The sequence below is a fragment of the Solea senegalensis genome, linkage group LG2, assembly GCF_019176455.1.
Source record: "Solea senegalensis isolate Sse05_10M linkage group LG2, IFAPA_SoseM_1, whole genome shotgun sequence".
NCBI lineage: Eukaryota > Metazoa > Chordata > Actinopteri > Pleuronectiformes > Soleidae > Solea > Solea senegalensis.
Window position 1 is genome coordinate 10,091,556 of NC_058022.1, and position 16,396 is coordinate 10,107,951.

The 16,396-nt window shown below is 40.5% G+C and overlaps 1 protein-coding gene across 1 annotated transcript in view; it reads left to right on the plus strand.

Moving 5' to 3' along the window:
• The window catches only part of lrp1bb (low density lipoprotein receptor-related protein 1Bb), a 231,062-nt gene that overhangs the window by 132,211 nt on the left and 82,455 nt on the right, over positions 1–16,396 (plus strand). Inside the window, exons 22-28 of the mRNA XM_044016058.1 lie at positions 817–1,062; positions 4,256–4,453; positions 5,064–5,268; positions 9,686–9,850; positions 10,104–10,348; positions 15,912–16,043; positions 16,158–16,385. Of these exons, the coding sequence (XP_043871993.1) occupies positions 817–1,062; positions 4,256–4,453; positions 5,064–5,268; positions 9,686–9,850; positions 10,104–10,348; positions 15,912–16,043; positions 16,158–16,385 (1,419 nt within the window). The remainder of the gene's footprint in view (positions 1–816; positions 1,063–4,255; positions 4,454–5,063; positions 5,269–9,685; positions 9,851–10,103; positions 10,349–15,911; positions 16,044–16,157; positions 16,386–16,396) is intronic.

Below are 16,396 nucleotides of genomic sequence, written 5' to 3' on the forward strand. Positions count from 1 at the left end.
ACTCTCGAGCTCCAGATAATGGCACGTGTCGAAATATTTGTCCGTCAGTCTGTAAAGAGTTGAAGGGAATCTCATGTGACCAAACGCTGCCATCCAATCTTAGAAAGTGAACAGTGTAAACATGGAGGTTAATTTCCTGGAGTGTCGCTAACCAAGCCCTGAGTGGGGAGTCCCTGCAGGACCTTTGAGTGTTTGCGTTATTGTGGCTGAAAAGAGAGCTTTTGCCTCCTTTCAGACAATTAGGTTGTGTTCACAAGGACCATGAGGATTTAATTGATTTGCACCAGCTTTGCAGGATTTGTGCCCGTCATGGACAACTGTGACTTCTGTCAGCGTGCAATGCTTTCCTTGCCCACAAAAGACACGAGGCTAAATCACTGTTGCGCAATAAGGAGCCCTACATACATAGTTTTATCTTTTATTCTTTCTCCATTGGAAACGAGTAGGCCTATAAAGCTCTTTTCACACAAAAATTAACAGCAAGACCTGGGAATTTTAAACCTATGTGAAGCCCAATTAACACCATTCCAATTGCCAGTGGTTTTCCATCCAATTGTCTCACCCATGTAGGAAATGTGATATCACAAACAAGTCAGAGGAAGAAGAAAAGTACAACAACAACAACACAACGGCGCTCAATGTTACTTCAGTCCCTCATTAAAACTCAACAGCGAGTGAATTTAAGTCCCCGATAAATGAATCACGTGATTTGCGTGCAACACAGAGTCCTCTGAGTTGGGAGTGAATGATTTTAAGACATTTTCCCCGTTGTTATTGCTATTTAAATCATACTCCGCTGCCCTCTCTTCACTCCAGATATGTGTCTGGTAGCCAGAGGAGGGTGCAGTCACCAGTGCACTGTGGCGCCAGGGAAAGGGGTTGTGTGCTCTTGTCCCCCTGGGCTTCACCTGGACTCCAGCAACAAGACGTGTGAGGTGGTCGACTACTGCAGCCGTCACCTAAAGTGCAGCCAAGTGTGTGAGCAGTACAAGACCACAGTGAAGTGCTCCTGTTATCCAGGATGGATGCTGGACCCAGACGGGGACAGCTGTCACAGCACAGGTAACAGACCCGGGTTTTTTTTAATGTTTGTTTTATGATGCTGCGCAGCTGTAGGCTTATGTCTGCAGTAATATTAAATTTCATCCTGGGGCGTACGAGTACCTATTCAATCTTTGCTCCAGAGTTTGAATCCTAGGTCTTGATGGTGTTTGTGCAGTGTTGGTACCTTAAATGACAAATAAGAGTTACATAAAATAAACCAATACAGATGAGGAAACTACAGGAAATAGTTAATTTCATTTTGGAGTTGTTAAAGGTATTTTGCATACTGTTTACTGTATACTGTATTATTCTCTGACTTTAATTGACGTGCACGTATGGAGAAAACAACATATTTTGTATGACAGTGTATATGCTACAAAATTTGAGATTCAAAGTATTTAACTTAAAATAGATCATGTTGAAAGCACATCATTAGTGACTCCCACACAGAAATCAGAATTAATTTGAAACGAGAGAGTCTATAAGGACTTGTCTCTAAAATGGGAACACCTTACCAGATTTAGCATATACAAATGTAACTATTATCACATTTGAAGGAAAAGTTTGTTTTGTTTTTGTGTTGTTGTTACTGCATTGCCCCGATTGACGTATGGTTTTCTTGATTCTAACTTATTGGTTTATTCTTTTTGTCTCACATATTTGTGTTGAAATTGTGCCTTGTGGTATGTGCAAGAGGCAATAACAAGAGTCAATTTTACGGAATTGTAGGACTCTTGTGTTAGTGTCTCAGTGCTGAAAAAGTGCCGGGGCGGTCTGTGAAATAGTAATAGATGGTGATTGAGAGTACTGTCAGGTCAAATTCAATCAGTTTCAAATCCAAAGAGACATCTGGGCGATGAGTCCTGCCTCTTTCTATCTGTACTGATGCTGAGTGAAGGAAACATGTTCTCCCTTCGCAAACCACCAGGGCTTTGTTTCTTCTTACAGCTGCGCAGAAGTTCACCTCGGGCTGAATCTCATACAACCAAAAAATGACTCAGTGTTACGGTATTGTATCACATTATAAATTCAAATTTAACACTATTCCGATTCAGTAATTGAATAATGTGTTCGGACGAGATGGCTCGGAATGCAACAGTTACACACACATTCCATTGGCCTGTCACATTCAGATTTATGGACCTGGTTTTGATTACTTGCCTCTCTATTTCACGCCAAGATTGATGGCAGTTGCAGCTTTAATCTTACATTAATGCAGGCAGAGAATACACACTTTTTTGGGGGTGGAGCCAATCAGAGCTCCACGGCGTCATCATCAATCAAGTTTTTCATACAAACACAAACGTTTCGGATTTCATATTGAGAGAAGTGTCATTTTGGTTCTTTGAAGTCATGAGCACACATTTACACACACACACACACACACACACCCTTTGCATATCTGTGTTACAAAAAAAAGGTCAGGAAATGTGCAAGTCCTTTCTAGTAGCATTGAAACTATTTTGGTTTACGGCACTGAAATGTGTCATTGAAGCAAGGACACAATTTTAATTGCATTTATGTGCAAACAGCAATGTTCCCTAACGTATCATTGTCTTCACAGCACTCTGTGAAGGCTTGAAAAAAGGGCCCCAACATTTGAAAGACTGCGTATATAGGGAGTGCATGTCAGTGTGTGATGGATTTTGAGTTTTAGTTTTACAAACGTTTTTCAGAAGCAGAGCTGTTCCGGTGCTGGAAATAATCTTGCTGATTGAGCTAAGCCTCAGCGGACAAGGCAAGACAACTTCAGTATGCGAGCATCGTTGCCAGCTACAGGACTTGTCATTAGATTTAGCAACTTCTTAGAGACCCTACAAATTATATTTCTCAAAGGAGACTGCTCACAAATGTATCTACTTTTTCAGAAAATTGAAAATGTAATGTGTTGATTCCCAGAGTATTTGGTAACAAATTGGTTTTGCTGTAAGTGATGCACACGCTGCAAATTTGCACTGCATGGTGGTGGAAATATGTCCTCTACACTGTGGATCAACAACAACATAATGGCAGACTGTATGGAGGAAAACTGTGGTCAGTTGTGTCAATTCCCCCTGCAAACTTTGTTTGAGAGAAACAAACAACTGTAATGAGTTCCTGTTGTCTTTGGATTGAATTCATTAAAAAATGAGCTAAAATATTCTGCAGATCCTTGATAAACGTGGATTGCATGTCTGTATTGTTTAAGATAGCTTTGTTTGTGATGATTGGAACGTCAGTTTATTTGTGCCTGCATGTCAGTTTCCCATCCAACCATTCATCCAGTGAAGTAGCACAGATGTCTTTCTCCTCAGCGATGTTTTTCCACTCCTTCTGGGGCAAATCCATGGTGTGTCCAGGCCAGCTGAGACACAGTATACGAGCCCTTCAGTGGACTCTGGGTCTACACAGGGGCCTCCGCCATTTAGACATGCTTGGAACACCTCCAATGAAAGTCGCCCAGTAGGCATCCTAATCAAACGTCTGAACCACAGCAACTGGCTCCTCTTGACATGCAGCTTCTCCACTCCAGCCTCGCTTTGGGTTTTGGAGCTCCCGAGGCAGAGGCCAGTCATCCAAGGACGGAAATACACTTCAGCCTATGAAAAAGCCTCTTGGATGAAAGGAGAAATGTTCCTGAGAAGACTCAAGCAAGTCCTGCTGCCTATTATCTACACTCCTGTGGTACAATGACCTGGAGGCATTTCAGCCTCTTGTATTCACATTTTCTTTTTAATTTCTATATCAATTCCCAATCAAACTAACAAAACAGCAATCCACCACTTTCTGGCAGCGAACAATGACCATGTTGCCCCTCATGCTCGACTCCAGATGGCAAGGGGCTTGTTTCTGAAGGCCCCAGACCCGGCGCATTCATCCCCCTTGCTGCGCCTGAAATCCATGTCCTTGAAAGTCCCAAACAGAATGTGACTGAGTACCTGCATGGCCTTGTAAAAAGGTTTAAACACAATTCAGGCTTTAGTTATTAATTTCTTCATCTTTGACAATAATCTTCCTCTGGAAATATGATGGTGCTTCTCGTGAAATGGCATCTGTGTTGCCTCCTGTTGACGAAGAGGAGAGGACAAGTCACACTTTTCCTGTGCAATGCAAAAAACAATGTCCATTACATAATGTTGCACACTGTTTGATTGACAAGTTACCTCAGACACTACTTGACCCATGGTGCCATGTGTGCCCTTTTTTTCCCCCTGTCTCTCCCTATGGCCAGATCCCTTTGAGGCTTTCATCATTTTCTCAATCCGGCATGAGATAAGACGAATAGACCTTCACAAGCGGGACTACAGCCTCCTGGTGCCGGGGTTGAGGAATACTATTGCACTAGACTTCCACTTTAATCACAGCCTACTTTACTGGACAGACGTTGTGGAGGATAAGATCTATAGAGGGAAGCTCTCTGAGTCTGGTGGTATGTACACACTCACAAATATGGACACAACATTTGTTGTGAAATCGAAAGACTCCTGTGATGTATTGTTGAAAGGAGTTTTGCTCCTGAGCTGTAATGGAACTCAAAGACACTGCTGGTGATAACGCTGTTTCAGTCTGCTCTCTTTACACATAGTTAGCTCCGATACATTGAGCTGATATTGTTTTGCTCTGTATCATAGCCTCACCAAGGTAAAAACAATGCTGCAGGTACGGTCGTTTTCAGTTGATCTAGTATCTACCGCGCACAAAACAATACATCAGAAAGTCTGCTTTACTTTGTAATTTTGGGATTGGAAGGAGATTTTACTGACTTCTCTTGCCTTTATTTCCCCCATGGACCTGTGCCTACTCTGTACTGTTTTGTGAGGCACACATTAAATCCCCAACATCTGAGAGTAATTGCAAACCCAAGGATTGTAAATATTGTGTGAAAACCCTTGTACTGTGCTTAACAGAACCTTGTAGAAATCAATCTAATTTACCTAAAAGACGACACTCCCCGTTTGCTTTCAGAATATTTTCCCCTAGACTTGACGATTATCTGCTGGTGCCAAAACAGTCGTGCTAATGTGATGTTTGCTTTGCAGGAGTCACTGGGATTGAGGTGGTCGTGCAGCACGGACTGGCCACCCCAGAGGGTCTGGCTGTGGACTGGATTACAGGAAAACTGTACTGGATTGACAGCAATCTGGACCAGATTGAGGTTGCCAAGCTTAATGGAGATATGCGCACCACACTGATTGCTGGAGGCATGGAGCATCCACGGGCCATTGCTCTGGACCCCGGGCAGGGGTATGTTATGCTCTAACTCGCACACACAGCACCTGCTGGAGGCTCTGCTACCCGTCAGGCTCTGAGATTATTGGAATTAAGTCAAATCACAGCTCCGTTGTATTCCTCACTTTTGCGTCTGCCGTGTTAGGGTTTCATTAAAAAAAAGATACATAATGCATCAATAATAGTACGGTGTTGTACATTAAAGTAATGCCAGCTGATGAAGCCACTACCCCCCCCCACCCCCAAAAACCTCTGCTTCCACTTTACTACCACTCACTTTTGTTCCTTTAGAACACGTTTTAAGCACCTCAGTTGAATCGAAGCTGAAATTATACTTTGGCTCTGATTTGTCCATCAATTTCCTCAGGGCCCAATTTTCAAAATTGTGATTGTTTATCCTGAGATGCATGGGGGAGAACATTTGTAGACTAATCTGTCGCTCCGAAATGGCAGACTTCCCTTTGCCTTACAGTCAGCAAGCAAGTCATTAGAGGAAACACGACACATGGTATCGTCTTGAATTTGTCAATATGTTTGGTGGGTCAGTTACCGACGTCTTACAGGACCGACTCCCTCCAGTGTTTCACATCTGGAGTAGTTATCAAATAAAAGTGCCTATAACCAGAACACAAATCACACGTGTAATATACAGCGTTTCACTCTTTGCTCAAGGGAACGACACACGTGTTTATGCTGCATTGTATTTTATTATGATGATAAAATACAATCCAACGCGATTCCGCTGCAGTCTATAAAATAAAGCGCCTTACACGGCCCTAACTCCACCGAACATGTATCCATCATGTACGAATCAAGACATAAATAAAACCCTTTCAAAGTTGACCTAAAAAGAAAGTAAAGCATCCTTCCCCCACCGACCAGTTAAGTCACAGCACAGTGACATGAAAATGATCCTTCAGCTTCACCCGTATTGGCACTGACAGTTGCGTTTCATGAGTTGCCTGACCAAGACGGTGGCATACCTGCTGGGAGGTGAACCCTACGCTCCTCAGTGGCGGGTGTGAGCTTTATTTTTTTTTCTCTGTACCCCACTCAGATGCGCTTAAATATTTAAAAAAATTTCACAGCATCTCTCCTCTCAGAGCTCATTTCTTCGGTTCAAAGCAGCTGCTGCTAGGCAACAGTTCTTGCCTACATGATATGCATTATTAATACGGTATTCAATAGGTAACGCTATATAACTCAAGACAAGTAATGATTCCGCTGACACTTGGTGTCACCATATGGTGGTTTAACGTTTTATTACTGATCCAGGACGTATCAAATACTGGCAGTTGTCCATCATGTCTGTGTCACGTCTGCCTCGCAACTGAGCAATAGTTTTGCTGTTTTTGTTTTACCTTTGTTTTGCACTGTTGGGAAATGGATAACTGACAGCTCTGTATTCCTAAAGATCTAAAGTAAGTCATCCACTTCTCGTGCCTGAGCTTCTATTTTTTTTTATATCGTTGTATGAAAGACCTCATCAGTCCTGCACTCCACATCCTGGTCATTAGGTTTCTAACCTATTTCAACACTCACTAGGAGGTGAGGAAGGTGTTATTTCTAAATCTGGTGGTGATGAGCTGTGTTGATGGTGGAAGGTGGTATTTTGTCTGGATGCTGTGCTACAATTTTTTTTATTTTTTTTTATGGATTTGAAGGTCACATTTACTTGCAGTGGCTTACTAGTCTGCACACATCTGCAAATATTATGTGATGTCTTGATTTTGATACGATTAATGCGTGTTTGGCAGAGTGCTGGCAGTGAATGGAGCAGTGCTGCGGTCTTTGTTTTGTAGAGTGCAGGCACTGAACTGTGTGCATGAACTCTGCCAAACATGACATGTACTTTAGTCTTTGTCTGAAAAGGAAATATGTAGAAAGTGTCAAATTATTGGTTTCTATGAATAGCATATAGGCTTTTGCAGTTTTGCCCCTGACATCTCTTGTGCATGCAAGGTCCTTAATAGACCCATTGTTAACCAGCAATATGTCAGCCTATGTTGGTAAATTTAAAAAAACAAGTCCTCGCTGCCACCTAATTTGAGAGTCTGAGCTTGCGAGTTGCAAGACAGTTTTGATGCGATTTTCTCTCTCATCAGTGAGAGAAATGTGTTTCCCTGCTTTGAGGGTCTGACTAGACTGAATCAAGGACTTGAATCTGTGTCGCACACGGCAGTGATATCATAATGCAAAGCTGGTAGTGATGTAGGCATCTTTCTGCCGCTAATCTCTTCAAGCCATAGTCTCTAATTGCTTTCCAACACACAATTTATATGAAATCATTTTCATGCCCTGCCAGCTATCAATAAATTAAGTTGTCTAGGGAAAAAAAAAAAATTGGGTTTGCATCCCTTACGTACCTGCCTGCCATTAAGGTTCATTTTGAGATGTTTAATTTTTTTTCAGCCATGATGTAGTTATATCAACAAAGCTATTCTCCCAGCACTCTCCTCCACTCAGCTTCAAGCACTGTGTGTTTTAATGATGGCACTTTTACAAGACAGACAGGAGGGAGTGGGATGTATTGGTTGCATTGTGCCCTGATATTGCAACGCATAAACACACATAAAAACCAGCGGAAGCTCGGCTTCATTTGATCTGGATGACACGGCATAGAATAGCTTCTTCTTTTTTCACGGGGATTGGATAAATGCGGCAAAAGTTGTCACTTTCAGGGAAGCTCGGCGTCTCTGGGAGTCAACGGAGCAGTGGGTGGGCGCGGACGCTGGGCTGATGCATGATGATTGATGATTGGAGGGACTGTCTGAGAGGCGGAACTACTTTTTGATTGACAGCACTGGAGAAATATAGAGTGGAGCCTTTTCTGTCTCAGTCCATGCGAGTGAAGTCTAGACAAATAGCAGCCCGTTGTGTTATTTGCACTAATACACATAGTTCCCTGTTTCAGCTCTTTCATAATTATTGTGTTTTATTTTTTTGGGGGTTTGATGTATAATTGATGTATAAATAACTGGGCCTGAACTCAGCTTCCTTGGTTTCAAAGACGAGCAACCACCACTGCTATCAATTTCACCTTCTTCTTTTTTTTGTTTTACACAAAGAACTTAACTTATTGATGTCTATCCCAATGTGAATAGAGATTCAAGAAACAAAGTATTTTGGATAATAGATAAAAGACACTTAAAATAAAATTCAAGTTCTTTTTTTGTTGCACTGCTCAACATTTCAACAGATGCTCCCACACTCTCTCACGTGTTTCGCCTCAGCAGCTCGTAATGAGTCAGCTCTGACCTTTCAGTCTCTTTACACTTATCCTTATCTACAAAAAAAAAAAAGACTTAGCAGGAACACTGTTATTGCGGCATTAAACGAGTGTTTGCTTGCTTGATGACACTCGGAGGGCAACTTTTCCTCCCTGCAGGTACTTTCCAATTTGGTAGATTGACATACATGTTTTTTTAAATATAGTGCTATATTATGTGTGGTTACTTATTATCAGGTTTATGACATAACAATTATTTTTTAAGTGGCAGAGTATAATAGTGCAGTGCTGCAAATGTTATGCGTTTTGGATGATGTGTGAAAAAATAATCAATTCCTCTGCTGTAGGTATGTTGCTAATTTTTCCCATTAGGCGCTTACTTTGGATTAATGCATCTGAGAACTAGCCAGTGGTTGTGTACTTTGGCCAGTAAATTACAGATTAAAGTAAAGCCTAGACATTCCTAAAATCAATTTAATGCTCTTAAAAAAAATGACTTATCTGCCTGTGCACTCTCTCCTATAGTACTCCTTCACATTTGGGAGGATGACTACATTTCATGGCTGTGGAGAGTAGGATTAATGGGGGCTTTTGGTGCCTAAAGATGCATTTCCATTCCAGGGCAATAATTCTAATCTAATTACTTGAATCCACTCAAAGGAGTGGATCATTGATTAGGGAGGCCTTATCAAGTGAACACTGCTATTGATCTGGACACGGATATTTCTTCCTAACACTGTTTCGTTGTCGTCAGTATGTGATTTAAGCTTGAACGCCCATTTTCTCCCGTGTTCTAGCTGACTTTGTGAACCATGTCAGGACAGAAGTGATGTGTGCTGGGTTGCAGTAGGACACTGTTCATTTTCAGGCCTCATTGAGCTGTGAAAAGTAATAATAAAACAGATGGCCTGCCATTTCAAGGCCTGTCACAGATGTTGAGGGTTGCACTGGATCATTGCTGCTGTTCTTGGACAACCATCACCTTCACTGTCCATTAATGCACACAGCCACAAAAGAGTCACTGTGTTTACAGTATAACGGCAATAACAAACAATGTTAATGATAATGGCTCATCTGGTTGCGACATCCCTTTTAAAGAGTTTCTGAGAAAAAATGTCTGTTTTGTGTTGTTTTTCCTCACAGAAGCAAACAAATGAGTGCTTATTGTTGCACTTTTTTGTGTGTTTTTGTTTCTGTGCCCAGGATCCTCTTCTGGACCGACTGGGATGCTACTTTTCCCCGAATCGAGGCTGCGTCAATGAGTGGAGGAGGTCGTCATATTGTGTTTAAAGATATGGAAATTGGTGCCTGGCCTAATGGACTGACTCTGGATCATCTGGAAAAGAGGATTGTTTGGACAGATGCACGGTACGCCATTCATTTTCCCCGCTGTGTACACAAGCATTTTCATTTTTAACACATTTTTAATGCTGCAAATGATTCAGCATAAATAGTTGCTTGACTTTCCAATCAGTAGACATTTCATTTTTATTTGCCTTTGAGCAGGTCTTGAACACTTATTAATAGTGGTAACACTTTTGATTTTGACTGTTTCCGCAGTTCCCTGTTAATGCATTTGAAGAGCAGCTTAAACTTTCATGTGTTCATCCCTCTACAACAGATCCGATGCCATTTTCTCTGCACTCTATGACGGCAGTGGGGTCATTGAGATCCTCAAGGGCCACGAATACCTGTCTCATCCCTTCGCCGTATCTCTCTACGGAGGCAACGTGTACTGGACGGACTGGAGGACAAATACTTTGGCAAGAGCCAATAAGTGGACCGGTCAAAATGTCACAGTTATCCAAAAGACAAGTGCTCAGCCTTTTGACTTGCAGATCTTCCATCCCAGCAGGCAGCCACAAGGTGAGAACTGTTTTTCTGGCTTCACAGACACAGATGAGACACTGATATAGCAGGGACTTTTCCCTTGTTGGGTGGAACAAGTGTCTACACAGTATTATTTTCACAAATGTGTGTTACGTCTAATATAATATCTTTATTATCTTTTTTTACCTCGTAAAAATGTATTAAATAATTACCATTAAAAACAGGTCAGAGCAAAAAGAGCTATTAAAAAGAGTCAAGAACAATCACTATGTTATGGTAGGTACAGTGACTGTAAGATGTCCAGATTTCACAACAGCTCAAACCCACATCATAATATGGAAATTCTAATAAAAAAAAAGAAAAAATGGCACAACTCTTATCGCTCCTGCATCTGCCTTTATTTGACCTGGCAATCAATGAGTGTGTGTCTAAAGGAAAAAGGTACACAGGCATACAATTAGCTAGTTTAAGTAAGTGCTACCTCTGGATTGGTTTGTTATTATTCAAATTATAGTAGTTGGCTCATATTGTTTTATGTTTCACCTTTGTGCAAATGTTCGTATGCGGAGATGGAGAGAGTCGCAGAACAAGAATGACATCTGCCAGTGAACAAGCGCGGCACATCACATAATTCAGTTCAATTAGTAATGTGAATGGAGTGCTGTGATGACGGGAAATACATTAAATAAGTCTGAAACGTCATTAATATTCCCAGTGATTTCTCCTCGGCGAGTGCCTCTGAATCTGTAACTGTGACAGTTGAATAAGTAATCAATTGTGTGAAAGCCAAGAAATCCAAGATTCGGACCATAAAAATGACACCACTGCTGTTATGCCGTCTGATAAAAGGCCTAGATATATAAGCCAGTTTTTTTTTTTTATTTGATATGCAAATCAGCTTGTAAGATATAGTGCCAAGTTTGAAATTAAAAGCATGAAATCTGTTTTCATTCACTTTATCACGTTTTTTTTTTTTTTCTCTGTTAAAAAAGGGTTGTTTGTAGGAATAGAATTTTGATTGAATTTTAAAGCAGACCTGCCAAAGCAAAACACTCAGTTATGGATCGTTTTTGGCCAAGTGTGCCAAGACCAACTGACTGATCAGTCTCTTCTACAGCTGCCCTTTTCTCCATTGCCAAGTTTCACTATCCTTAAATGCACATTATTATGGTGGTAATTCACTGCTTATTCACTGTGCCACAAGATAATTCACTTGTTTCATTCCTGTATCTGCATGCTCCTGACTGTTCACCAGAGATAAGTGTGAGCAAATGCGACTGCTTTTTCCAAAGAAGACAGTAAGCGTTCCTAATCCGATTTAAAAGGGCTCAACATAGGAAGGTTGGCTGGCTATTATCCACTCATGCCACAAACCGTGGTCTCGGAGATGTCTTACTTCACTAGACCCTGATCATGTGGACCGGAGAAAGAGAAAGCAAAAGAAAGGGAGGGATGTGATGGAGACGACTGCACTGAGCAGCAATATGCAGCTCGTCTCAGGCAGCTATTCAGCAGGTGCCACAGTTAAGCTCCACTGGAGGCATAAACAGCCCTTAAGTGGTTTGGGTGTCATTTGAAAGTCAGGGCAGCGTTTTTAACATAAGACTGGGCCTGATTGGCCTGTTACTATAGTTACAGTTTTTGTACAACAAGTCATTTGTTTATGACTGGAGCACTGTGGCAGTCACTCAGTCTGTCTTCCCCTCCTCTTTTTAGTTATCCTGTTCCCTAAAGTCAATGATGCCGAAAATGAGTGGAGCTTCAATGTTTTTACTTGACATACACAGTACTGTGCAAAAGTTTTATGCCACCTTTAGATAATGTTGTATAAGCAATGCTTTTACGACCGTACAGCACAATTATTTCACGTTATTGGAACGCATCAAGAAAATACGGGACATTTTTTGACATGTACGCAGCCTCTACAGGATAACGTGTAAAGTATTTAGCGTGATCTACTCTAATACAATAGGTGGGATTATGACTGTGGGTGGTAGTTTGTATATGTGTGAACTGTCCAGGGTGGTCGAAGACGGATGGATGGATGGTAAAGCTTCTGGTTGTCCTACTATTTCAACAGCAATTGCAACTGTTGCACAGTTCTGTACAACAAAGTCAATTTGGAGGATAGCTGCAGTCTGTGTCAACAACGTTATCAATCCATATTTATTAGGATTTGAAACAAATAAACACAATTACATTGGGTCACTTTGTGGCGTTAATAACTTTCACATTCGTAGAACCTACATTCAAATGCATTATTTTATCTAAGTAAGTAAATAATGCAATAAAAACAGATATACTTCTGTTTGAGAATGTAATTATTTGAAAAATAAATATGTGCCACCCTTTAGGTTTATTAAATGTATATCATTACCCTTGTACATACAATATATATATAATGGATATATGTATATATAGAAACATGATATATCTACTTGCAAGATTGACTAAAAGTTGCAGTTGCAGTTTACCCTCAAGAAGTAAATTGGCAACTCTAGCAGTTCTGTTTATCAGTGTTATCGGCAATACAGGGTTTTGAAAATGCATTGTTCAGTTTCAATTTCAAGGCTCACATGTTGTGCTGTGTCCTGTTTTGAGAGGCTCTATTCATCTGGCCCAGCATTTTATTTTATTTCCCGACAAAAATCACTGAACATTGAATATTAACAGGACAATCAAAAAAAAATGCTTTGTACCACTGTCTCATTCAGTTTAGAGATAAAGGGCAGACGTATTGACTCTGACGTGCAATGTGCGTCAATTTTTTTGCATCATTATTTATAACTGGAAGTTAACCCTTCAAACCCTAAGATTAAATGTTTATTTTAACCATAACAGGGCCTGAAAATGTCCTGTGAGTAAGTACATTTGCCCATTTTTCCAGAATAACTTTCAATATTTGGCAAAAAATGGTATCATCAGAAACGTCTGTACATAGTTTTCATTTTTTGGCCTGTTTTTGCACCTTGAGACAAAAACTCAAAATGGTCTAGTTTAAATATGTTTTAACGTGTTCAAATGTCAAATTTAAAACGCAAAATCTAGTGTGCATGTACAACCAGAGTGTTTTCTTTAAACAAAACCTTTTTCTTTATTTTAAATGGTTAATACACTACTTTAAATATTCCAAAAAATACCATATAGGACTTTTATGTAATTTTCTTCACCACACGTGACGAGAACATTTAAAATCAGTTACACATCGACTGCAAACACAACCTTCTACTGTAGTTCAGAAAATTGTATTTGGTAAAAAAAAAAGAAGGTAATAAAGGGAAAGAATGTCCAAATCCAGTGTGATGATGTGGAAATATACATATACCATAAATCCTGGTACATCTGAATACATATTAGCCACAAAGAAAATCACCCTGATTTAATGTGACTTGAAATATAAACAATCCCAGCCTCTTGTCTTCCCTCTGAATACAGAGGCAGATAATGATGCCTCTTTGCGCCTCTAATCACCACAGTGCTTTTGTCTTTGAATGAGGACCTTTGCATGGAATAAGCGCCTCTCCTTATTTTTAGAGAGTGCCCTTATTTTCACTATTCCTCGCAAAGGAACCTGACAGGTGAGAGCAGGCAAACACCTTGGCTCTGTTGTTGCTGCCTGTCATCCCTCAAGAGCATGATTCAGGTGAATATGGCGCCGTTGTGATGTCTCCCCATTAGCATAGTGAGTCAGCTGGGTGCCGTTTTCTAGCTCGCGGAGACAGATTTGTATTATTTTTTTTATTATTTTTATTTTTTTTTAAAGTAAGCCACATTTATGACGCAACGTGCCTCTCCAATATGTTACTGTAAGGGCCACGGAAATGAACTCTGAATGAGCTTGTTTGACATGAATCATTCAGAAGAGATAGAGGAATGGTGGTGTTTGATGCATGAAATGTGATCTCTGGATAATGGAAAATAACTGAACTGTGGGTGACTTTCTTTGCTTTTGCTGCGGTGTTTTTTTTTTGTTTTTTTTTTTCTGAACTCGGCCGTCCGAAATGTATTGCTACTTTACAATTACGTTTAATAGCTGTGAAATAAAACCTCGCTGTGCATGTCGTGAAAAATGTCACCGGCTTAGGGTCGTAACCTTGATATTCTGCTGTCCTATGAGAAGAGAGTAATGCGGTGTCATGGATTTCTGAGAAGAGTAAACAAGGTATTTCATAAGTCGTCGCAAAGTTCCAAGCCTCTTAACCTAAAGAATCTTTCAAAAACTTGTTATTGTTATTTATTTGGCGAATAACAAACTGAGAAATGAATCAAGCATAACATTCAAGCATTAAAACAAATTAAATAACTATAATGTGACGTCTTAATCAAGAAATAATTATGTGCTTTACTATTTCTCCAACAGGACATTTGAAAATTCACGGATAACAATCATAATAATTATATTTTAGTATTACATTTTTGGTCAAGAGCTTCTTAAGACCATACTGGAACATTACCAATGCAACTGCGGCTTTGGTTGGTGGTCTAATAAATGAGTTAAGCACTATAAATAAAGTTCAAACTCCAACTGACTAAGCTGCCAACACATTAAACCCCTTGTGTCATAGAATCTGTGAAATAGTTTGAAGTTTGTATCCAGCAAGTGTAGTAATGTATTCACAGTTATTATCAGCCAATTTCCTCTTTCCACTTTGAAAATGCATTGTCTTTGAGTTGCAAAGTAACACTTGCCTGTAAATGCAAAGTTGCCACAGTGGCGAACTATAGAATCATGGAGTGCGCACACACAACTCCGCGTAATTGTGTATCATCTCCTTCCTCATATCAGCAAAGCTGCCAATGATAGGGGTTGGCTATTGAGGGTGCTTTCAAAATCCAGCTCACGCAGCTGATATTGATGCACTAGTAAGAAACATCAATTTCCCTTTGTACTTCCACCCGAGATGTTGCCCCACTAAACGTTTGATTGTGGCTTCAGCCTTAATTATCATTTCAGAATTTGTTTTTGTTTTTATAATTAAAAAGGACTCCAGAGTAATTTGACATGTCTTTGTGTACTCGTGATTGCATTACTGCAAAGTTTTGTTGTCGTTTTTTTTTTAAAAGGTTGAAATGAGGTCAGATCAATAGGCAGTTGCTCGTCTTTAAACTTAAACAGGGCTTTAGGATTGCTACTCTGGCTACCAAATCACTTACTAAGATAGACCCTGATTGCTTTAAGGCTCCTCATTGCTGTTTTCCTTCCTGATCTTGATCTTGAAACACGAAGCCGCTGTTGGGGCATCTAATCTCATGAATGACCTGCCTCAGACTCATTTGTTCACTTTCTTCTTTTTTTTAAATAATCCCTTTAACTTTTGTCATCCATTTTCTGTAGACACTGTATATTTACTGGACATGTGCATTCTATTATCTTTATTAATGCGTTTAATCCACGTTGTAATATTGGTTCCGAACGACGTTGTGCAAACAATGACACAAAACAAATGATGTTTTATCACGCCGCAAAAACGCTGTTTGTTCAAGTTCTATGCTCATCCAAGCCCAACCCCTTTTTTGCCTGCTATCTTAACTTCTAATGCTGGGTGTTCTGTCTTGTCCTCTCCTCTTTTTCTTTGATTCTGTCCTTTCTTCCCGTCAGCCTCTAACCCATGTGAAGAGAATGATGGACGTGGTCCGTGCTCACATCTGTGTCTCATCAATTACAATCGCACGGCTTCCTGCACCTGTCCACACCTCATGAAGCTTTCAACCGACAAGCAGTCCTGCTTTGGTGAGTGTTGTTTTTTTTTAACGATATTTCTTAAGAATGATACACATGTTTATGTTGTCTGGTCAGGGAACTTGCGCCTTTTTCAAATGACTGATTTATTGATCGTCCCCGCAGCACTGAAAAGGTTCCTCCTGTATGTGCGGCGCTCTGAAATCCGCGGCGTGGACATCGACGACCCTTACATGAATGTCATGACGGCCCTCACGGTGCCAGACATCGATGACGTCTCCATGGTGGACTATGATGCCCAGGAGGAGAGGATATACTGGGCTGACATTAAAACACAGACCATTAAAAGGGCCTTCATCAATGGCACCCAGCTTGAGACCATCATTTCCACAGGTGAGTCTCTA